We start from the raw sequence: 24,589 nt of genomic DNA on the forward strand, positions 1-24,589 counted from the left end.
TCAGACACTCCCTCTTCCAAAAAGCTTTCTTTGATCACTCTTTCCATTTCTTTATTTTATAGGAACTGTGTTGTATTATAATGATCTGCTCTGGTGACTCTGTTCCTCATTAGCCTGTGTGCCCCTCAAGTGTGGAACCAGATTTACATATGGTGTATCCCTAGCAATAAGCACAATGCCCAGAACACAACATGCAAGCATTAAACATTGGTTGAATTATATTACCTAATCTCATACCAAGAACTGCAAGCCAAATGCCAAACTCTTAAGTTATATAAACATGAAATCAAGAAGTCAGGTGATTCATTTCCTTATCTGAATGCTGTGTTATTACTAAATTGTCACTGATAGGTCTTAGAAATTACCTGCAGCTCCATTCAACAAAAAAAAGACTTTAACATTGTTACAGTTTATCCTCTAAATGGCTTCAAGTCTGTACCAAAACAAAACAGGTTAATATTTCAGAAAATGTTTTCTGAAGTGTTTTGATGTCTGAAAGAAAGATATCCCATTCCAAAAGCTGGATGGACTTGGTAGGGAAAGGAAGTAACAAAGTGGAGGCTTGAAGCCACAGAATAAATAATGTAATCCTCCTAGGGTGGGATTTAACCGAATTTTTAAAAGAGAAAAATTTTAATGCAAGGTCCTATATTCTTACATTAAGGTACACAGATAAGTTAAGGAATAAAACAGCAATTTACACTCATTTTTAAGATATGATCCAGAGGTATTTCTCACTTTTTGAGAAAAGTTTCATGAATGCTCTATTTGCATATTTGCAGGGGGTATAGCCTTGCTGTCCTATGCTGCATTTAGGTGGATTAATCTAAAATAATATCAAATACGATATATTTTGTGACCTACTCTCCATAGCAAAGAAGTGGGCAAAACAAACAGAAGATATGTATGGTACGCTGTCATTATTATCCAGAATTCTTTGTGACCATCTCAAGTTCTCTGATTTAAAGGTTATAACCACAAATCACTTTGAATTAGCATTTTTAAAAAAAATAAATGTCTTTATACAGGTGCAAGAATTTTCATATTTAAAAGTAAATAATTGCTTATAATCTACTGCATATGTACTTAATCTTATAAAAGAAAAGCAATGTACCTAAGTAAATTAAATAGGAAACACTGTCTCTTTGAAGAATCTTTGAAAGTGAATTCAGGCCATTGTTATTAGTCAGGGTTCTCTAGGGAAACAGAACCAACAGGAGATATCCATAAATACTATCTCTCATGCGATCATGGGGATGCACAAGCCCAAATTTCGCAGAGCAGGCTGCAAACCATGGGCTCCGATGAAGGTCCTTGATGAGTTCCCAGGAAACACTGGCTGTCTGAAGTGCAGCTGGGAATTCTCTCTTTCTGAATGCTGAAATCACTTTTTCTTTTAAGGCCTTTAACTGATAAGATAAGATGTTACTCACTGCTGATGGCTGATTATAAAGGTAATCAGCCATCTATGCAATCAACTCACTGATGTTAAAATCCATGGAACGTCCTTGTATTACACTTAGCCCAGGGTTTGCTTGACCAAACAAATGGGAACCATTACCTGGCCAAGTTGACACATTAGCCTAACCATCACAGTCCACCACTTGTCAACTTGGCAGCCATACATATCACCTTAAACCATACTTAGTCTCTAAATAAAAATAACAGACATATACATATACATCTATACACACACACACACACATATATATATATATATATTTTGCCTAACAATATTCAACAGTCCAGCATACAATCAGAAACGTACTAGTTCCCTCGAGAATAGGGTGCAAGTCCTTGGGTAATACTCACTCTTGAACCTGACACCCTTAATTCACCAAATGCAATGAATGGTGCCACACTGATAAAAGAGATTGTTGATGTGGGAGGAGTGGGAGGGTGGGGAGTGGGGTATATGGGACCCTCTTATATTTTTTAATGTAACATTTTGTGTGATCTATGTATCTTTAAAAAAGACAATAAAAAAATTGCTGAAAAAAATTACATGAAACTAATACAACTTACATCATATGATAAGGAGATAAAATAGGGAAGAAAACATCATACAAGTTTTAAGTTGGAAAATTGTAAGGTAAGGCGATACCTTTCTCGAACTTCTTAAAATGTTGTCAATAAATGGAATATATATAAAGACAGAAACATAAATTTAGTGAATAGAACAATGTAAATGAATTAACTGCCTGTACCCACTTGATATAAATGAATACATCTTGGAGCATCTCAAAACCAGGGTTAAAAGTTAGTACCCTCTACTAAATAGATTATAAAAAACTAAAGCTACCCAAAAACATTGATTATATTTAAGAATTCACAAAGATTAAATATACACTCACAGAACATATATAGCAAATACTACACTCTCCTCAAAATGAAGTATCTTTTTTCAGTTACTATTTTCATTTAAGTGCCAGTCAGCAGTAATTATCATTATCAGTAATTTATCATTACTAGTAACTATTGCTATTAAACATTAAAGAATTCTGTAAGTTTAAGGTATAATAAATAATACTAGAGTACTCAACATCCAGTTGAAAAAAAATAAAAATCATTACTCTCACCTCTAATAGCCATTTTGTTCTCCCTCCCCAAACTCTTAACGTTACTCACTCATCCCTGCATTTTATATTATTCCATTCAGAGTTGTAACCATATCTATTTGTATCCTCAAACAATATGCTACTTAAATTGGCATGTTCCTGAATTGTATATAAATGGGACCATTCGATTTTGTTCAAATATATTTGAGACTGATCCAAGTTGTTGAGCACGGCTTTGTAATCCATTAATTTACAGTATTGTACAGCACTCCATTTTATGAATACACCCCAATTTATTTACGCTGTGGATGGATATTCCAGGGTTTTTTTGTGTGTGGTTGCTTTGTTATTGTGAATAGTGTGGTATGACCAATTACATACATCACCTGGTATACCGATATAGACGTTTCTTTAAGATACATACTTAGGAATGGAGATACTGGATCATAGAGTAGCTGCACCTTCAACTTCACTCAACAATGTCAAAAACTTTTCCAAAGTAGATATACCAATTTCCATTACTACCAGAACTATATACATGTTCCAGTTGCTCTGCATCTTTACTAACACTAATAGCATTTGACTTTTTGAGTAGTTAGGAGGTGTGAAATGCTTTCTCATTGTGATATTAATTTATAATTCCCTGATTATTCATGAGGCTGAATATCTTTATTGACAAATGAGTTTATTCTGTTAAGAAGGGCCTATTCAAGTCATTTCCCCCATTTTTTATTGGGATATCTGTCTTTATTTCACTGATTGGTGAGACATCTTTATATATTCTGAATACTGATCCCCACTCTCTTTATGGTGTCAACTGGTGAAAAGAAATTCTTCATTTGGGTGTAGTCATATTTACTAACCTTTTGCTCTGTTTTATGGGTTTTGTATCCTGTTGCTCAAAGTCATGAAGAGAGTCTATTATCTTTCTTTAGAAAATGTTATAGCTGTATCATTCTCATTTAGATCTATAACCCATCTGAAATTGATTTCTTTGAATGACGTGAAGTAGAGGTCCAATGACATTTTTTCCTATTTGAATAACCATCTGTTCCAATTACTGAAAGGGTCATCTTCTCTCTCCTGTTAGGCAAGACCAGTGCCATCCTAGATCAAGTTTCCCTCATGAGTACCCCTTGACTATTCCCTGTAAGAATGTTTGTCAAGTTTCACACAAAGAAAGAATGTGGATATTTGATCAGGTGGCATAGAATACAATGGACCAAACTGGGAAGAACTAACATCTTTACAATATTCACATTTCCTTCCATGAATATGGTATACCGTATCATTTAGTTAATCTTTTAGGTCTTTCAAAAATGTTTTATAATAAAGGTATTGCATGCTGCTTGTTAGATTTAGTCCTAGGCATTTTATATTTGTATACTATTGTAAACAGTATCTTTTCATTTGCATTTCTATATGCCAGTAAAGAGGATGGAAATATAATTGATTTTTGTAAAATGATTTTGTGTTCAAACTTAAAGCTGAGTAAAATAATCTGCCTGTAGATTTTCTGGGCAACACAGATAATCATATCTTCTGTATATAATGATAGTTTTATTTTTCTAATACTTACATCTTTTTTTAATTTTTCTGACTGCAATAGCTAGATCTCTAGACAATGTTGACTAAAAGTGACATTATCAGTCACCCTTGTCTTCTTTTTTATATTTCTTCATGTTTGGTTATTTTTTTTAACAAACCAATTTTATTGATACATATTAATAAAGCATAAATCCATCCAAAGTGCACAATCAATGGTATCTGGTATAACCACAGTTGTACATTCATCACTTTAATAATTTTTCATTTTCATTATTCCAGTAATAATAAAAAGGAAACAAACAAAACTCATCACCTCTCAGTCTATGCTTCCCCTGCCATGCACAGCTGCTACTGTTTCCTTTTCTCTAATTTATTTGTATTTATATTTTGTAAAAAGTCTTATATATGCAATACCACCCATATTTGTATTTTACATGAGGTTTCACTATGTTATACAATTCCATGTTACTTTAGCTTTCCTTCTAGAGATATACATGACCTTAGACTTACCCTTTTAACCACTGTCATAACCATATAATAGCTCTGCTAGTCACAAACACCATGATGTGCTCTCACCATTTCCAAAGATTTACAAACCACCTTTTAACCAATTCTGCACAGATTAACCATTAGTTTTCTATTCTCTACCTTCATTCTATTTTCTGGTAACTGATATTCTAACTATTAATTCCATGAGTTTACATAATATATTTCGTTCATAGTAGCACAAGCATATAATACTTGTCCTTTTGTGCCTGGCTTGCTTCAATCAACATAATGTCCTCCAGGTTCATCCATGTTGTATTACGCTTCACAACTTCACTTCTTACCGCTGCATAATATTCCACTGCATGTATATACCAGAATTTATCTATTCATCAGTTAATGAACACCTGTGTTGTTTCCAACTTTTGGCAATTGTGAATAATGCTGCTATGAACACTGGTGTGCAGATGTCTGTTCTTGTCACTGCCCTCAGTTCTTCTGGGTATATACCTAGTAATGGTTTTGCCAGGTCACATAGCAAGTCTGTATTCAATTTCCTTAGGAACTGCCAGAAAGTCCTCCACAGTGGCTGTACCATTCTACATTCCACCAAGAGAGAATAGGTCTCCACATCCTCTCCCCCATTTATTTTTCCAACTTCTTAATTGTGGCCAGTCTAATAGGGTTGATTTGCATTTCCCTAATTGCTAGAGATGTTAAATACTTTTTCATGTGTTTCTTAACCATTTGTATTTCTTTGGATAACTGTCTTTTCAAGTCTTTTGGCCCATTTTTCAATCAGGTAGTTTGTCTTTTTATTGTTGAGTTGTATGATCTCTTTACATATCGTGGATATTAAACCCTTATCAGATGTGATTGCCAAATACTTTCTCCCTTTGAGACAGCTGCCTTTTCACCCTTTTGACAAAGTTCTTTGAGGTGCAAAAGTGTTTGAGAAGGTCCCATTGATCTATTTTTCTTTTGTTGCGTAAGTTTTAAGAAACTACTGCCTACCAAAAGATCTTCAAGATGTTTTCCTACATTTTCTTCTAGGAGTTTTATGGTTGTCACTTTTATATTTAGGTCTTTGATCCATTATGAGTTAATTTTTATATAAGGTGTGGTCCTCTTTCTCTCTTTTGGATATGGCTATTCAGTTCTCCCAGCACCATTTGTTGGACAGACTACCCAGGCACTCCTGTCTTTTATAACACAAAAGGGAATGAAGTTTTTCAATATATTACCATTAAATGTGATGAAGGCTGGAGAGTTAAAAAAAAAAAGAAAAAAAAAAAGTCTTTATAAGCCTAAGAAGGGGCCTTTTGATTCACTGACTATTGAGATGCTTATATGATTTTTTCCTTCAAAAAGTGAATGTAGGACTCACATTAATTGATTTTCTAATATAAAAACCTTGAAATTCTAGGATAAACACAACTTGGATATGATGTGTAATGTTTTATACATTCATGGCTCAAGTGTGATGATAATATATGAATTTTTGTACCTATGCTTGAGTTAATTTACTCTACAATTTTAATTTCTCATGCTTTCCTTGTCATGCGAGCTTTGCAAAATGAGTTGAGAACTGCTATCTCTTTTACCAAACTGTAGAATGCTTTCTGTAAGACTGGAAATATTGTTCCTTGAATGTTTCACAGAACTTGCTAATAAACCTATCTGGGGCAGCCATTTTTCTCTGAGAGAATATTTTCCCTCTATATTTTAAGATGATTCAATTTCCTATTCCTTCTTGAGCTAGTTTAAACTATATTTTTCTAGGAATTTGTCCATTTGACCTAAGTTTTCAACTGTATTAGCATGAAAGTGTTCATTTTTGTAGTATCTGTAATAATGTCCTCTTTTTCATTCTAGATACCGGTTTGTGGATTCTCTTTTTCCTGATCAATATTGCCAGTGGTTTTGCAATTTCTTAGTCTTGAAAATAACATGTTTTTAGCTTTATTGTTTCAGCTTTATCTCTGTTTTCTATTTCATTAATTTATACCTTTCATCTTAATTTTTCCTTTTTACTTCATTTGGGGAATTAGTCTGTTATTCTTTTTTTCTAATTATTGAGATGGATGCATTGTTATTATATGCCAGCCTTTATTCCTGTGAAATAAACAAAGTCTACACATTTCTATAAAGTACCACTTTAGATATATCAATTAAGTATTGATATGCATGCAGTATTTATTATTGCTAAATTATAATATTTTATAATTTTCATTGCAAGTTTTTTCCTTTGACCCATGAGTTATTTGGAAATGCACATCTTAATTTACAAGCATACAGAGAAATTATGTTAATAGCATTGTAGACAGAGAATGTGGTATGACTGCCAATTCATGGCATTTGTTAAAACTAGCTGTACTTAACTGGAACATAGTCAATTTCTGTAAATGTTTCTCACATACTTAAAAAGAATTCTGTAGTTGAGGGATACAATATTCCATAAATGTCCATTAGAGCTTGTTAATCCCTTTAATAAAATCTACATTTTTGTTGATTTTACTCTGTTTGTTCCAACACTAACTGAGATTATTTTAAATAACTCACAGTAAGAGTGGATTTGCCTATTTCTCCTATTTTTTGCTTAATATAGTTTGAACTTATATTATCAGGTAAACACCTATTTAAAATTATATCTTTTTATCATTATTTAGTGTCTCCCCACCCCCCAGAGTAGTTTTTTGCCTGAAAGTCATCTTGATATGATATTAATATAACTACCACCTTTTTCTTTTGGCTGATAGTGTCAGATAAGTCTTCTTTATCCTTTTTACTTTCAAACTTTCTACATGACTTTTAAGATGTGTTTCCTTGTAAACAGTATATAAATGGTTTTATTATTTTATCCAAACTGATAATCGATTTCCTTTAACTGGGGCATATGTCAGTTTCTATACTGTAAGTATTGATATATTTGAATTTGTTACTATCTAATTTTGTGCTATTTGTATTCTCCTTTTCTTTATTTTCCTTCCTTGATTTTCATTTAGATTATGTAATTTTTCTCATTCCATCCCCTCCACCAGTTTAAAAGATACATATACTACAGACCTCTATCTCTTATCCCAGAAATTTCAACATGCATACTTAACTTAGCAAAGCCTGTAGCTAATCAATAATTTTACCTTCCTCCCAAGTATTACACAGTGTTTGTCTACCTAGACCCCCTCCCCATATTTACCACTTTCTGGGTTCTTTATCCTTTCTGTGCCTCAGACCTTCTATCTGCAATCACTTTCCTTACCTTGTGAGAATGTTGAGAACGTAATGGTGAAAGTCTGATCACTGGCATTACCTGTGGTGCTGACCTGACCAAATACACAGAAGACAGTCAGCAATCCCCTGGTACCACATACAAATCAGGTGTATGTGAACAGGTGGGAAACCTTCAAAGAGCTAATGCTTTGCCTCCCTCTACCCAAGCTTACTATACAGCCACGGAACAGACTGTCACGGTCAGCCTTATTGCCCTAAACCATTTTTAAAGCTGGTATAGTAAAATTCCATATCCATCTATTATGAAAAAAAGGGAAGATGATGCCCCCCCCTTTCAATAAAATCAGATTCACTTGGTTAAAGCTAAAATTATATAGTACTTTGTAACCATCCAGTTTTACTATTTTCACACAAGGTATATAAGGCAAATTAAGACTATAAATAAGGAACAATAAGGTATAAATGAATAATAATAAAATGAGGGTAGTTAATTTTTAAAGTCTGGATTTTTAAAATACACAGTATATAAATAATGTATACAGCACAAAGCCCTACATTAATATACAAATGAGAGCCTACATGTGAAATCCTTAGAAACCTGACTTAATAAGAAGTCCATAAATATTACTAAACTTAAATATTGAAACACGATAAAATGTCCTCAGCACTTGATATTAAAAGGTAATGGTTTTGAGGTTTACCTTGTACCATATAGTGTAACTTCCAAAAAACAAAGCTTGGGATATGAAAAATATATCAAAATTGTAGCTATTTTGAGTGAGTAACATTCAAACAAAGTTTTATTTTATTTGAATTTTGAAAGTTCTATAGATTCCTGGGTATTTTTAATGCAGACAATAAAAGAGCCAGCTCACTTATCAGCCTCATTTATCATGAGTGAGCTGGCACTGGCTTATACCAGCTGAGAGCAGGACAAAGATCAGCTAATTGTATTTTACTAAAGATCGCTAGTAGAGAAGTGATATCAAAGTACATATAAAAGGTTCACCAGATGGAGTTTTACACAACACCATTAATACATGCCGGAAATAACCCAGAAAATTATCAAATAATAAATAACAAGGATTTACACCTCTGGAGAATCATAATTAGTGGCAGTAAAATCATAATGTTCCACAGAATTGTAAGTCCACTACGCAGTTGCTTGGGTTGTGACTGATTTTGAAAAAAGGAAGAAAAACCTACAAATCCTCACAAGAGCGCTAGCACAGAAACGCAGGGTCAACTTGGTGCGCAGGCTCCAGCAAGCACTCTAACCTCAGGTCACTTCTGCTCTAGCAAGGCAACCCTGTGACTGCCACTGGCACCGGTATGAAGTCGTGGTGCTGGTGGGGGTGCTGGTGGTATGGCAGGAGTGGTGGTGTGGTGTGGTGGAGGTGGTGGAGGTGTGGTGTGGTGAAGGTGTCCTGGTGTGGTGTCGTGAAGGTGTACTAGTGTGGTGTGATGTGGTATGGTGTGGTGAAGGTGTACTGATGGTGGTATGGTGACGGTGTACTGGTGTGGTGTGGTGTGATGAAGGTGTACTAGTGTGGTGTGATGTGGTATGGTGTGGTGAAGGTGTACTGATGGTGACGGTGTACTGGTGTGGTGTGGTGAAGGTGTACTAGTGTGGTGTGATGTGGTATGGTGTGGTGAAGGTGTACTGATGGTGGTATGGTGAAGGTGTACTGGTGTGGTGTGATGAAGGTGTACTGGTATGGTGTGGTGAAGGTGTACTAGTGTGAAGTGGTATGGTGTGGTGAAGGTGTACTAATGGTGGTGTGGTGTAGTATGGTGACGGTGTACTGGTGTGGTGTGGTGAAGGTGCACTGGTGGTAGTGTGGTGTGGTGAAGGTATACTGGTGGGGTGGGGTGGGGTGTGGTGATGGTGTACTGGTGGTAGCACCACTTCAGAGCAGTAACTAAGGGAATCTATTAGCACTGCAGAACAGAAAAGTAAAACTTCAAGTGTCAGGAAAGCAGGATGAATCCATTTTTACAGTTTTCCCCCACTTTTAATAAAGCAAGCATGTATCTTTTTGAATTCTTAATCATTTTAACATTTAATAAATAAAGAAACATGAAATTATACATATATCAGGTCACATTCCTGCTTTAAGACCTTTGGCAGTTCCCCATCACTTCCAAGACAAAAAAAATCCACACTCAGCAGGTGGTATATGAAGCTTTTCACCTTCCATCTCCTTCTTCAGCCTCATCTCAACAGCCTGGCTATTCCTCCACCCCGCCACATACTGCTCAGCCAAACTGACGAGCAGGTCGCACAATTGGGGTATGTGTGTGATGCCTTCCCTAGCCTGTTCGCTCTGCCTGGAATATTCTTTTCCACATCTTTACTTGGATGAACCATACCCACTTTCATACTTGGTTTAAGCATGACCCCTGTATACATGCGATAGACTATCACACCAGTTACCAAACTATATTCCAAAGTTTTGTTTTCATGTTTTTCTTCCCCACGACACTGTGAACACCTTGTGGCAAGGGACTGTTCTTCACTGCCCAAAACAGTGACATCATATTCCTTCTACAGACAAGCAGACTTAGGCCCAGATCGATCGAATCACAGTCCCAATTTCATACCAATTAATGGCAGATCCAATTTTAGAATCTAAGGCTTCTACCAGTTCAATGCTCTTTCCATAAATGCACCTAAGGATATCAGATCAGAAAGAATTATGCATTAATGTCTACGAGGTTCAAGGCTGACAGAGCTTAAAGGAGCATAAAAACAAAAATCAGATGCAAGTTAGTTATAAAGGATTTTCAAGGAATAGGAACAACAATAGCTAATAGATAAAAAGAAATAGAAAGTTAGAAAAAAGCTGTCTTCAAAATAATCATATGGGAGTTAATCTAGTGAAATCTACATTTTATAGGGCATGAAAAAGATAAATGTGAGTAAATAAACAAATGTATCAACTTACCAAAACTTCAAGTAAATTTTTTTCTTTAGCAGTAACAAAATGGGGCAGGAGGTAAAGTATATAGCTAAAAATCAACACTATAAGGCATTTAGCTAAAGTAATGTTAAAAAAAGAAATGTAGCTTTATTTGGTAGATAAGTTACCTGTGGGGAAGTGCAAGGAAGTAACATTACAACTTAAATGAAAACTCTCCAGTCTAAGAAGAATGGACTTAAAAAACCCAATTTCCAAACAAAAATAATGCATAACTAATTCAGATGCATAAGCTTTAAACATTCATGAAATACAGGAAAGCAACCCTAACACATCTAGTCTTTCAATTTACCTCTGGGCAGGATAGGGGCCTTAAAATTCTTCCCCCCAAGATGAATCATTCACTCAACTAGCACCACGTGGCCAGCAGGGGCAGGGGCTGGGCACTCTGCTGGGGCCCAGCCAGCTGGGCTCAAATGCCTGCTGTCCTGCTTACTGGCTTGGATCCTTGAGTAAATTATTCAATCTCTCTTTGCCTGTTTCCTCATCAGTAAAAAGGGTCTAAAAACAGTACTTACATAATAGGGTTATTGTGAGACAAATGAGCTAGCAATGCAAAGCACTCAGAACAGCACCTGGCACAGGGAAGCAATCTGGCAGTAGATGCTCCAGGTGCTGTGCTCTTATGACTGCAACTAGCACTGCTACCTGTGCGCCACCGCGAACCAGAGGACGTGCGTCCTAAAGGAAACCACAGCCAAGCAGGGAAGCCAACAGGCAAACAAATGGGAACACAGCAGAGCAGGCACAATTCTAGGGCAAAAGAGAGACACACAGGTAGAATGGAAGAGAAAATGACAAATGGAAGCACAAGGAAGAAGTATATCTGAGCTGAATTCCTGTTCACCTTTTAAAATACACCAAAAAGCCTGGGGTGATGGGAAAGGAAAGACTTTTCAGGTAGAGGGAACAAAAGTGTGGGCCAAGGCAGGGAGGCAAGAAGCGCTGTCGGTCAGGCAGGAGCAGGCGGTGGTCAGCAGGTGGGTAAAGCGGCAGCAGAGCCAGGGCCAGCCATCAGGGCTCTGGAGGCCAGGCTACGGATCTTGGTTTTGTCCTGTAAGTTAATAAAGAGCAAGGGAAGGAATTTAATGGGGAGAATGATTGAATCAGGCTGCTTTTTACAGACTGTTTCAGCAGCAGCCTGGATGACAGAGAAGAGTAGGGGGAAGACCACAGGCAGAGGAGCAAATTAGCAGATGAGTACAAGAGCTCAGGCGAGCAAGGAGGGTGCTGAGGGGAAGGGCTGCTCTGTGAGGTACTCACAACGCAGAACGGATGATCTGGTGATTTTCAGGTCATGGCAAGGGAGCTTAACCCTAGATTCCACCCTGAGGGTTCAAATACGTTGGCAGTGGCACTAAAGAGATAAAAGCATTCAGAAGAAGAGCCGGCGGGCAGAGTAGGAATTCGCTCAAATTTGGACATGTGAAGTTTGATGGTCCAGTGGGAGACACAGGTGGAGAGGCTGTACAGACAGCTGTAAGGTCATCTGGAGCTCAGTCTAGAGTCTGGGCAAGTGATACAACTTTTGAAAACATGCGTGTACAGGTAGTAGCTACAAGTAAGAGAGTTGGATCAAACTTCGAGGTAGTGGCTATCACCTGAGAAGAGCAGCAGCCCTGGGTAACACAAAAGAGAAAGAGGCTCCTGGAGAGAGGCAGGGGAAGACAGATGAGAAAATAAGAGAAGAGGAATAATATGGAAGCTAAGGAAGCAAAAGCTTCCGGGTTGGTCAATGGTATCGAATCCAGGCAAGTCAAATAAGGTAAGGGCTGAGAAAGTTCATGGGATTTGGAGGTCACCAGGGACCTTTACCAGTGAAGCTTGGGGGGGAGGCGGGGGGGGGGGGGGGCGGGGGGGGCGGGGTGAGCCAAGGAAGGGAGAGATGGCTAAAGAAACGTTGTGTCAAAAAGACAAACTTATGTCCCTTAAATGCACTTAAGGAAAATGGTAGCTTTACACAAACTTCCCTGTGTAAAGGTAAAAGTTATGGGACAAGGGAAAGAACTGGTATAGTGCTAAATTCATTAAAATCACACAGGAAAGAAGAGACCACCAAAATGGCATTCACATCGTGCCCAACAGTGGCCACTTCCTTGAGCCTCTTTCTCTGAAACTTCAGCCTTTCTAAAGTAGGTCTCAGTGAATTCAAAATGTGTCAAGGACATGAAAAGTCTTGAAAACACTCAATGAGTAGGCACAATGCAATTGCTTTCAGTTTAAAAGGTATAAAACCAAAGAACTAGAATCTATGTTCCTCTACTATCCTGAGCTTTGGTTCTTCAATTGGGCCCTGAAAAAAAAAAATTTTTTAATAAAATACAAAATCTTATACGGATTTTGGGGAGACCACGTTTTTGTCTCTTGCTAATTACTCACACTGGTTTGTAGACCAAGTTCAAAGAAGGGATAAACAAAAATCAACCTGTAAAGGATCATATGTCTAAACGTTAAAGCTATATACCTCTTTTAAAACTGGTAGAAAAATCTTCACCTTGAAGTGGGCAAAGGTTTTTGGACAGGACACAAAAGCACAAAGCCTAAATGAATAAAAATGACAAATTGAATTTCATGAAAACTGAAAACTTCTGCACTTCAAAGAAAAAAAAATTGAATTAAGAAAAAATTTTAAAAACAAGTCATAGATTGGGAGAACATATCTACCACAAAGAACTGGGATCCAGACTATAGAAAGAATTCTTACAGCTCAATATTAAAAAGATAAACAATCCAATTAAAATGGACAAATGATTTAAGCAGTTATTTCACAAAAAAAGACCTAAAAATGGCCAATGGGAAAACCAAAAATTGTTCAATATCATTTAGTCATCAGAAGTCCATATTAAAAACAAAATTATACTGCAAACCTATCTGAATGGCTAAAATTAAAATAAGGGACACCACCAAGTGTTTGCAAGGATGTGGAGTAACTAGACCTCTCCAACACTGCTGGTAGAAATGTAAAATGTTACAAGCATTGTGGAAAATAGTTTGGCAGTTTCTTACAAAGTAAACATATATTTACTTTATGAACCAGCAACTCTACTCTTCAGTCTAGAGAAATGTATGTATACAGCCACAAAAAATTTGTATGTAAATGTTTACAGCAGCTTTTATTCAGTATAGAATATAGCCGACAACTGGAAATAACTCAAATGTCTGCTGACAGGTGAATGGATAAACAAATTGTGGTATATTCATGCAAAAGAATACTATGCAGCAATAAAAAGTAATGAGCTCTGAAGTGAGTGGAGCTCGGTGGTTGAGTGCCTGCTTCACATGTACAAGGTCGCAGGTTCAATCCCTGGCAACTCCTGGAAAAAAAAAAGGAGTAAACTAGTGACACATGCAATAAGGTCGCTGAATCTCAAAAACACTATGCTAAACAAAGGTCAGACACAAAAGAATACAAAAGAATGGATCCCATTTATATGAAACTCTAGTAACCAAATGCAGATGGTAGGTTGCTTGGAGTCAGGGTGGGGAGGACTGATAAGAATGCGAAATACAGCAACTTTTGAGGTGATGGAAATAGTCTATACCTTGACTGCGGTGATGTTTACATGGGTGTATAAATGCATCAAAATGTACAGGCATCGTGGTACACTTCACTGTATGTAAATTATACTTCAATCAAGTTTATTAGGAAAAGAACACAAAGGCTACTGTAACTTTTATCTTATGATTGCCATGATCTAAACCACAGGAACAGTAAGACAACCATCTTCCTGTATGTTACTGCAAGTCAAGTGGATATATTTAAAATCTGTAGACTGCTTTGGTTACGCAAAGATAAACTATACAGCTTGGCTGCTTTGAGTTATGCAACAGAATAACACTAACATATTATCCTTGAAGTTCCTGTCACTATTATACATAAAAATGAAATGGTGGGGAGCAGATGTAGCTCAAGTGGTCCAATCCCCAGTACCTCCTAAAAAAAAAAAGTTATCTATATAATACACTGTAAAAAGAGTCCAAGACAGCCTTCCTCAAAGTAAAAACCAAAGCAGGATTGAGATGAAACTTTAATGTGTATTACTAGTCTACTCGTCTATTACTGATATAAGAAAAAAAACACCCTGTCTAAAGCCAGAACAACTAGGCAATGTTTAAGGTCAAAGCTACAATGAACAATTTTAAAAACAACATCCTTTCAGACAGCAGTTATATTAGTTGGAGTTAATATTGGACAAGAGGATGAGATACTAGACAAAAGGATACAAAATTAAGCATCAGCTGAAGAAAAATACAGTTAAAATAAATACACTGAATGTAATAATAAGAAAAAATTTAAATGGCCATTTGTTGAATACTTAAAACATGTACTAGACCCAGTGCTTCATACACCTTGTCTCACTTGAGCTTCCCATACTGACACTATCAATCCCTACTTACACATGAGGAAACTGGGGCATAGGGAAATTAAGGAACTCGGCCAAGATGACACAGCTAAAAAATGACAGGACCGACCCACGCTCTTAACCCCTGGTTGGTGCCTCTAAATTAAGAAATGTTATATTTAAAAGGTGAATTTAGATGCATTAGAGACCTAAATATGAAAGGTAAAACTATAAAACACATAGAAGAAAACTGAGGAAAGTATCTTTGCAACCTATGGATTAGGAAGGTCTTGCTACCCACAAAGTAAAAAAATTGATAGATGTAAATACATTACAATTAAGGATTCCTGCAACATAGCCGAAGTTGACAGATAAATGACACACTGGGAAAACAATCTCTGACAGATATCTAAAACCAGCAAGGGATTACTGTCTCAAATACAGAAATTCTGGAATCTGAAAAGACAGAACCCCAATCCCCCAAAATGGATAAAGGGTATGAATAGGCAGGACAGGGAGAAGGAAATCAAATGGCTAGCAAGGACATAAAGAAATGGTCAATGAGAAACATAAATTAAAGCAACCATGAGATTCTACCTACGGAAAAATTAGCAAAATGTAGAATGCTGTACAACACTGAAAGCTAGTAAAAATGTGAGAAATCAGGAATTCTTATACACAGTAGGTGAGGGTAAAAATTGGTGTAGCCATTTTAAAAATAATCTTGTAGTACTTCATGATATTAAATATGTGACTAACCCATAACTCAGCAATACCACTCCTACATATAAGTCCCCAGAGAAATTCTTCCTCACTCATTAAGTACATGTAGGAGGATGTTAATTATAGAATTATTTGTATCCAAGAATTGGAGCCCTGGGCACCCACCATGAGGGGAACAAGTGAGTAATTAGTGTTAAATACAATTGTTATAATACCATACCCACTTAGAAGCAATGAACTGGATGAACACACAGCAACATGGACCAAACTCACCAATGCTAAGCAATGAAAAGTAAAATACACACAAAATAGCAGTTATGCACTGCAAAACACACAATGAGCTGCATTGTTTTACAAGGATAGATACATACCCAAAAACATGTATAAAGCACTTTAAATTTGGTTCAAGTGGGGGTTGGGAAAAAGTGAATGGGAATTGAGATTGGGAATAATGGGGAAAGTATAAATTTAAATAAGAGATGAACCACACACAGACTAGCACTGATAGTATGCCCCCAAGTAATACTATACTAACTCTCTGCATCTGAAACGTTCTAAGTGAGAAAGTCATATGAACTACCAAATTTCACAGATTTGTGCATAAGAATCAGAAACCCCTCTTTGAGATGAATGAGTGTTCTACAGAATACAATTTGGTCTTAACTATGAAAATCTGAAAAGTTATTTCATGGTATCTAATTCTTGCCTGTTACCTTTAAAGAGCAATATACTCAAAATGGTCTAATGAAAGGAATACTGAACTACGAACCTGAAAAATCTGTGACCTAGGTTCAAGCTAAATGGTAACAGGAACTTGGCAAAGTCATTTTAGCTCTTTGAATCTGTTTCCTTGTCTGCAAAAATGGTTTTGGATGATTCACCCAAATCCCCCCAGCTGCAAAATAATTTCACTTTGTGTTCTTAACACTTCTTCATGTAAAACTATTTTCTCTCTCCTCCAACTGCTTGCCCCACCCTAAAATAAGAGTTATCAAAAGAGGTTTAGAAAAGTGATGTAGCAATAGGAGCAGATAGCAATTTAGTTTTAGGGTAGAAAGGAGAAAACATTAAGAGATACAGTGATTTTCAAAGCCTTTTGGAGTATCCAAAGTAGAGCAAGATTAACTAGAATTATTAAACTTTCTGTTAATGAAAATTATAGGTACTTATGAGATACGTGTTGCTATTTATAAAATACTATATTCATAAAACTATATTTTAGGGATGTTGCAATTTCATATTTTCTGACCAGAAATAAATAGTCATGTACCAATAAAGACTACATTTGAAAATATTCCCCAAAGTAGCTTTGGTTTAAAAAAAGCGGAATATGAAAAGTAAAGATAAGAAAAATCTGCTCCTTGAAGAATTTACTATATGCTATTCCACTTTCGTCTGGCATTACTGCTTCTCAGAACACATGTTAACGTTTCTCTTAAATTTCTACTTAAAGACCCTAAACTTTAGTTTCTCTTTATCAGTTTTCACATTAAAACTATTTTAGACAAGATGATCCTTAAATATATATATAATGTCATTTTCAATTAATTAATAAATTAGTCACACTCAGAGGAGTATCTGCTTAACAAAAACCCAAGCATTCTGTTAGAACTGTGGACAAAATAACTAAAAAGACCTTAAAAATAAAGGGAATCAGAATATCTTATAGAATAGTGATCATGAATAGCTACTGAGCTTATAAAGAATAATGGCATTACATTTCATTTAAGTGAAATTAGAATGTTTACAATATCTAAAAATTTGAAATTACATTATTTTTAGAGAGAAACTAAGGATTTTCAGGATTCTTAGGATACAAAAATAAACAAAATTGGTATCTTTTACAGATTTATCTTCCATTCACATTAATTTTAAAGAATGGGGGCGGTGAGTTGAGAGTTTAGAAGCATCAGTTTCTAATAATTCCAGCACATCTGCAGTTGTTACAGGAAAGGAAAAAAAAGATGACAGGTTCTCCCAGGTTGCCACACTAACAGGTCTTGTATCAACAGCCCTAGTTTATGCCTCAAACTCCATTCATCAAGTTTCAATAAATACATAATGCTGATCATGAGGAAAGCATATATGAACAGATAATGTGATCTCTATGTATATAGAGAATAGGTATTAAATAACAGAGAGCAGTCTGAAGAAATAAGCAAGAGAAAAATAACTTCATAGAGAATGAAAAACTAAGAATATATATACCAGCATATATTTGAACTAGGCTTTTTTTAATTTTCTTTTTGGAATCTGTCTACTTACCTAAACCCAAATGATATATTCCAGAATATGTTTCAAGAATTAATAAAGTAAGCCCTAAATAATATTTTTCTCTGAAGACAATCTTAGGCAATTTTCACTTATTAGACAGCATTTTTCTCTTTTAGTTCATTATATTGCCATATTTTCAAGCAACCCAATTTCAGGTTGACAAACAGCATAACCCATCTCCATCAAAGTTAAAATACAGACATGCTCACACCATACTGAAATTTTTTATTTAGTGAAATTGATGTCCTATGAATGCTTCCTTTGGGGAAACAAATGCTCAAAACACTGACCCATCCAAAGAAAAGATTATTTCTTATAGATGAGAATTTTTACTGGGGTTGTCACAAAAGTGATCACACTGCAAAGACTACTAATCCTTTTTCAGTCCTAAATACTATTTCTGCAATGGCCTTCACTCCTCTGAGCTCCAAAGTGCATTCTGCACAAACCCTGCCTGACTTTCTTCTAGTCTGCAAGGCAGCTCACATAGTGAAGGGCAGCTAACAATGCAATTCCATGCCATACTGCATCTGTGTTTACATCTGCCTCCAACCACATGCTTAGAAGTGATTTATACAGGGGAAAGCAAAAGGGGAGTCAGGGGACAACAGAAAAACACAAGTATGAGAAGTCACTGGGCTGTTACTTAAAAAATATTATTCCCAATTAGATAGATGTTTTCACCACATGCTTCAAAGTACTAAAACTGCAAACACTGAAAAGTATGACGTTTAAAAACTCCTGGGGACTAGAGAGAGAAGAAGAAAGTATTAACCACTTATTTTGCATGTTTTTACATCAGGCTCATTTTAACAAGTGACCAATGCTCTCATTTTATAAGACACTTTAAGGTTTGTTCTAAGTTACAATTACATAGGTCACGGTTTTGTAATAAAGTTCCTCAGTTCATAAAAAAGTAAGCGAGTCACACCTATTCTAGGCTCTCAGGAATAAGTAGAACACCAGATTCAAGAAGTAACCGTCAGGAAATGTAAAACTAGTTATTCGTGTATATACGCATATTCAAAGACCCATGACACCCTAAAATGAGAAATTCACACAGGCTCATCTGGTTATTTCAGGTAATTCCTACTTAATTCAATATAAAGAGTATGACTATTACATTATGGTATCAGTGCATTTATATAAACACTGTTAAAAATAATTAGGGAAATAGATACTGCTAACATTTGACCTCAGTGAAAGGTTTCCAAAAGTTTACACTTATATTAGCACAATTTTGTTATACAAACCAAAAAGACAACTAAATACATTAACTCTCATGCACTCATTCACATATCAAAGTTATTCCAATTTGCACAGTTTGTTGAAAAGAATTCTTTGAACACAGCTATGCAAAAATTAACAAACTATAGACATTTCACTTCATTTAAAACCTCAGAACAAATTTATATGCCCTAACTGACAGTTGGTAAATTTAAAAAACACATACTCCCTTATTCTTAATTAAAGATAAGAGGAGGTGGGGAGGGCCCATAAGAAAGAAACTTGAAGGGGAAGGAGAAAATAAAATCTAAAAATCTTTAGAATGTGATTAACACCTGCTGGTTAACACCCTTATTTAGTAGTTGCCTGCCAAGCCCTCTATAGTTTAAGTCTACAGAAGTCTTGGAAAAATAATTACATAACATTACCAATTATAATTCTCCTTACATTTAAAAATTCATATATTTTAAGGTCTAAAAATAAATTTACAAAGTTCCTACTACAAATAACAAAGGTGATTAAAATCATAGTAGGCAGCAGTAATATTTTGATGTTCTTTCATTACCTGTAACAAATGTTCAACAACAATGCAAGGTGTTGGTGGTGGGGTGATGTATGGGAATCATATATGAGTGTTTTGTAAACTCAAAACTTCTCTAATAAAAAAATAAAAAATTATAGTGGTCACACAAAATAAATATGGGCCAAGTATGGTACAATCATAAAATATTCTTCCCCTAGCCTAACAACACAAAACAAAACTTAAAAAAAAGCAGTAACACAACTGATCCAGAGTAGCAAAACAATGAACAGCCATCTCAATTTCAAGATTTAAAGAGCTGAAATGTAAAAAGTTGCTCAAGTTAAAACATTCCTACTTCTTTCTAGTCTTGTAAGCCCAGAAAACGCTTATGCCTAGTTTACCCAGGGCTGGTTTTAAATAGCAATAAAACATAATTATATGGCAGGTCCCAATCAACACTGGAGATAAAAGAGGGCCTTGCGGTACATACTATACCAATAATCATTTTTGTTAGCATCCTCTACTGGTGGCTTCCCAAGACCGCAGGGAGGATGGCGTTAGTGACAGAAAGCTATGTATGTACCTGCCATCGCAAGTGAGTTAATCAGCCTGAAGTCATTATGTAGCCAGAATACATTTCTCCAAAAAATTGAGAAAATCACAAAGAGACTAGAAAGAGGAAAATGACAAAGGAGAGATTTCTAAAACACAACAAGCAAAACATCAAATTATAAACAGTCAAGATCAATTTCAGCAATTCCAAGGCCACTCCTTTACAGATGACGAACAGGATTACCATGAAGTTGCCACATAAGGCTGATTCTCTGGCCAGCCCTGGCTCCAATAGGCTAGTCCTGTCAATTTACATTACTCGATACTCCCACTCTACCCTGCAAATATATTCCAGAAAGGAAATGAAAACATTTTACTGGAGGCTTAGCAGTAAAATCTGCATATTATCTCAAAAGGAATGAAATACTATTTGCCTTGAAATGACAGCACAAAAAGTATCTTTATGAACATCACCCACTGCATACATCACTTATTCCTTCACTAAAAAGATTTAAGGGTTAACGTTTTTTCCAGGCAATTCTCTCCAATAAACATCTGCAACTTAAACATGACAGCGTTGCTAAGAAATATTAACCAGTAGGTACCCTGAGGTTTTCAATACAATGGCATGTAACTTCATTTTTCATTTGCAAAATAAAAGGCTAAATCAAATAACACGGCTATAATCATCAGCAATAAAAAAAGAGCACTTGAAAACAAAAAGAAATACAAGGACAGAGTCAAAAGTGATGAAAATGGAAGATACCTGTACTGGTACAGTACTACCTTAAACACCTTTTGTTTTCTGCGAGTAATGCATGCTGCAGACAAGACGTTTTGTGCTAAACAGCCCCAAATCTGTTTTTCTAATACTAAACACAAAGGAAAAACACTGACAGCGAGCGTGGTAAATAAATGCCTCCCTGGAGAATGAAGAAAGCAGCAGACAGGGGAGGGGGCTCAACATACAAGCAGGAGAAAACTAAACACCATCTTTTTTTCTACCTGCACAAGTTGCCATTTGCTGCAGCGATCAAGAGCCTTTTTCCTGTTGATTTCAAGTCCCTTTCAGGATAGCTTCTTTCCCCCCAAGTCATCTGTTGATATGCCTTACAAACGTAATATTCCTATCGCGGGATCTTTAGGCGAAAAATCCATTCTTTCCTCTTCAGGTAAACATGTTTACAGCAGCTGCACCGACGCGGGGTGGTTCAGACTCGCATGTCACACACATGTCGTCAGCAACAAGAAAAACCCCTTTCTCTGGCGATCAACATTTTAAAAAAGGTAAAAACACACACACACACACACAAACGAACAGCCCTTTTCCAGCCAACTTACCTTTCATAAAGCCACATCAGCAACGGCGGCAACAGCTCAATTTAGAACGCACACACTATTTGACGCTAAAACAGGAAATTAAAATGGCAATAGCCTAGGCACCGCGCCGGGCTGGAACAAGTCATCGCGCCGCAGCGAGAAGCCCAGAGACACCTTTCAATCACAAGGGACAGACGGCCTTTAAAACATAAGTGTTTATTCGCAGCACGAAAATCATTCATTAAGGCAGTGACTTTAAATGTCGGCTCGAACGTATTCAAAACCTGTTTACGACTGGAAGGCAACCTCCTGGCACGGCTTAAAAATCTTCCGTATCTGCTCCCAGACAGGCAATCCCCCACAAAATCTAAAATTGCCAGGAAAGGTGACAAAACCTCGCGTTTCGCCCCCCGGAGGGGAGGGCGCCGGGAGCAGGCGCGGGGGGCGGGGGTGGAGGGGGCGCGCGCGAGTTTTCCCTTCCACACGTATTTCCTCATTTTCTGGGCGACTCGGCGAGCCCATCCGGCGCGCCCGTATTCCCCCACTCGGAGAAACTCGCTCTCCGGCCCGGGCGGGCGCCGGGGCAAGCCCCCCAGCCCGAGCCGCCCGGGGAATTCCTTATATAGCCTGGGCCGGCGGCGGCAGGCAGGGCCCGCGGGCCGTTACCGCCCATTATTATACAAACAGGTACCGCGCGGGGACGCGCGGGGGCACCTCGGCCCGGCGCGCCCGCCGCCCCCGCGCCCCGGGCCCGCTCGGCCGCGCAACTCTCCAGACAATAACCAGCGGCGGACCTCGGGCTGCGGGCGGAGGGCGAGCGCCAGGCCGCCCGGCCAACTTACAACGGCGCTCCGACCCGCGCCCGGCCGCCGGGCCCCCACAGGCACGCGTCCGGGGCCCGCGCGCGCCCTGGTGCCCTCTCACGCCAGGCCGGGGTGGGTGCGTGTGTGTGCGCGCTGCCCCGACCGCTCACAAATCCATAAACACGGCGAGGGCGGCGGGGACGGGTGGCCGTCGGGCCGCCGGCGCCCACCCCCGCGCCTCGCTGCCACCCGAGCCCGTGGGCGCCGGCCGGGCGCGCTGATCCGGCTGGGGCGCGGCGCGCGGCCGGCCCAGGTAACAACTTCCCCAAAAAGCGAAAGAGAAAAAGAGAGGCGCCCAGCCCGACCCCCGCGCCGCGCCGCAGCGAGGGCCCCCCGGGCCGGGGTGGGGGGGAGCTGTCCGCGGCGCTCCCGCGGCTCCAGGACCGGGGGCACCCCTCGCCCGCGCCCCCGGGCGCCGCGCCCGCCCCAGCTTTCCCAGGCGGCGGCCGGGAGGTGCCCGCCCCCGCCCCGCGGCCCTCCCCACGGAGCGCGCGCGGCGCAGGGCTCGGGGCGCGGGGGGGAGCCGGGCGCCCGGGGACCCCCCGCGCCGGCCGCCGCCGCTCGGGGCCGACCCCGCGAGCGCGCCGCGCCCAGGTCCCAACTTTGCCGCCGCCGCCCGAGCCCGTCCGCCCGCGGCGCGCACCCCCGGCGCCGGCGCACACACACACACGCGCGCCCCCGGACACGCACCCCGCGGCCGCCCCGTCCCGCCCGCGCGCCGGGAGCCCCCCGAGCGCCGGCCGGGACCGGGGCCGCGCGCCCCGAGGCAGCGCGGGGCCAAGTTTGCTCCCGGCGCTGAGGGCGAAGGCGGCGCGGGGGGCCCCCGGGGGAGGGGACGCGAGGGGCGCGGGGGCGAAGAGTGGGGAAAAGTGCGGAAAGAAGCAACAGCCGCTCCCCCCGGGGCCGAAAAGTGCCCGGCGGCCTCCCGGCGCCGGGGATGCGGCGCGGCGGCTAACGGTCCAGGGCGCAGCAGGGCGGCGGGGCCGCTAGGCGGAGAGGCCAGGTAAGAGACATAACGGTTCAGGGAGAGCGAGCAGCCGCGGCGCGGCTCGGCGGCGGCCGAGGGGGGCAGACAGCACTACTTTCTACTTTCCCACTCCACTTGGCCCGTCCCTGCCCCGGCAGCCCCCGGCCCGGCTCGCCCCCCTCGCCCCCGGGGCGCCCCGGCTGCCCGGCTCCCCCTGACTCCGCCGCTCCCCGGTCCCCTCCGCCACTCACCGTTATTGCGCCGCGGGTTCGCCTGCTTTCTGCGCTTACACCTGGGGCCATCCGCCATGATCCTCTCGCTTGTGTCTAAATGCTCGAGTCACCTCCTCCCCCTCCCTCCCCCTTCCCCCCCACCCCTCCGCCTCCACCCCTCCCCCCTCCCCACCGCACCTGGTTTACGACACTCGCGGCTTTACGACATCACCTTCCTTACACCTAGAGGCGCTCGCTCTACGGCCGGAACCGCGTTGCTAGGGAGAGGGCGGTTTGCGGCTACCGTAGGCGCTGCGGAGTTTGAATCCAGGGAAGAGGGAAAAGTTTTCCTCAGGTGTCGTGGGGCGGCGGGGGCAGCGGGACGGGGGCGCCCGGGAGCCGGCGGGGACGTGGGCGGAAGGGGGCGCGGCCGGCTGGGGCCGTGAGGAAGGTGAAGGCGGAGGCTCGGCGGCTCTCTGCCGCGGGGCTGGCCACACCCGCCGCGGCCGCCGGGGGGGAACGTACGCGTCTGGCTCGGGGAGCTCTGGACTGCGCGTCCGCGGAGCAGCCCCCGTGGCCAGGCCGAGCAACCTGCCCTCGCTTTTCCTGGAGGTCGGGCCCGGCCCGCTCGGCCGCCCCGTGCACCCGAGGCCGGGAGGGAGCCGCGTTCGAAGCCGCCCCGGGAGGTCCCACGGCTCGCGAGACGGAGGCACCGATCCGGGAAGCGGGGGCACGCGGCGCCACGGGGGAGGAGAGACTACCTGCCTCGCGCAGGCCTGAC

The 24,589-nt window shown here is 40.2% G+C and overlaps 1 protein-coding gene across 18 annotated transcripts in view; it reads right to left on the reverse strand.

Moving 5' to 3' along the window:
- Positions 1–24,297, reverse strand: part of ZEB1 (zinc finger E-box binding homeobox 1) — a 180,845-nt gene extending 156,548 nt beyond the window's left edge. For 5 of the 18 annotated variants that reach the window (XM_071215453.1, XM_071215452.1, XM_058297739.2 and 2 more), the window contains exon 1: positions 21,788–22,283. In XM_071215453.1, coding sequence (XP_071071554.1) covers positions 21,788–21,794 — 7 coding nt within the window. In that variant the 5' untranslated portion in view covers positions 21,795–22,283. Of the gene's footprint in view, positions 1–21,451; positions 22,284–23,847; positions 23,966–24,006 lie in introns of those variants that run through there. The other 13 variants (XM_071215454.1, XM_058297743.2, XM_071215456.1 and 10 more) reach the window with 11 other exon arrangements.
- Positions 24,298–24,589: the final 292 nt, after the last annotated feature.

The sequence above is a fragment of the Dasypus novemcinctus genome, chromosome 5 (genome assembly GCF_030445035.2).
Source record: "Dasypus novemcinctus isolate mDasNov1 chromosome 5, mDasNov1.1.hap2, whole genome shotgun sequence".
NCBI lineage: Eukaryota > Metazoa > Chordata > Mammalia > Cingulata > Dasypodidae > Dasypus > Dasypus novemcinctus.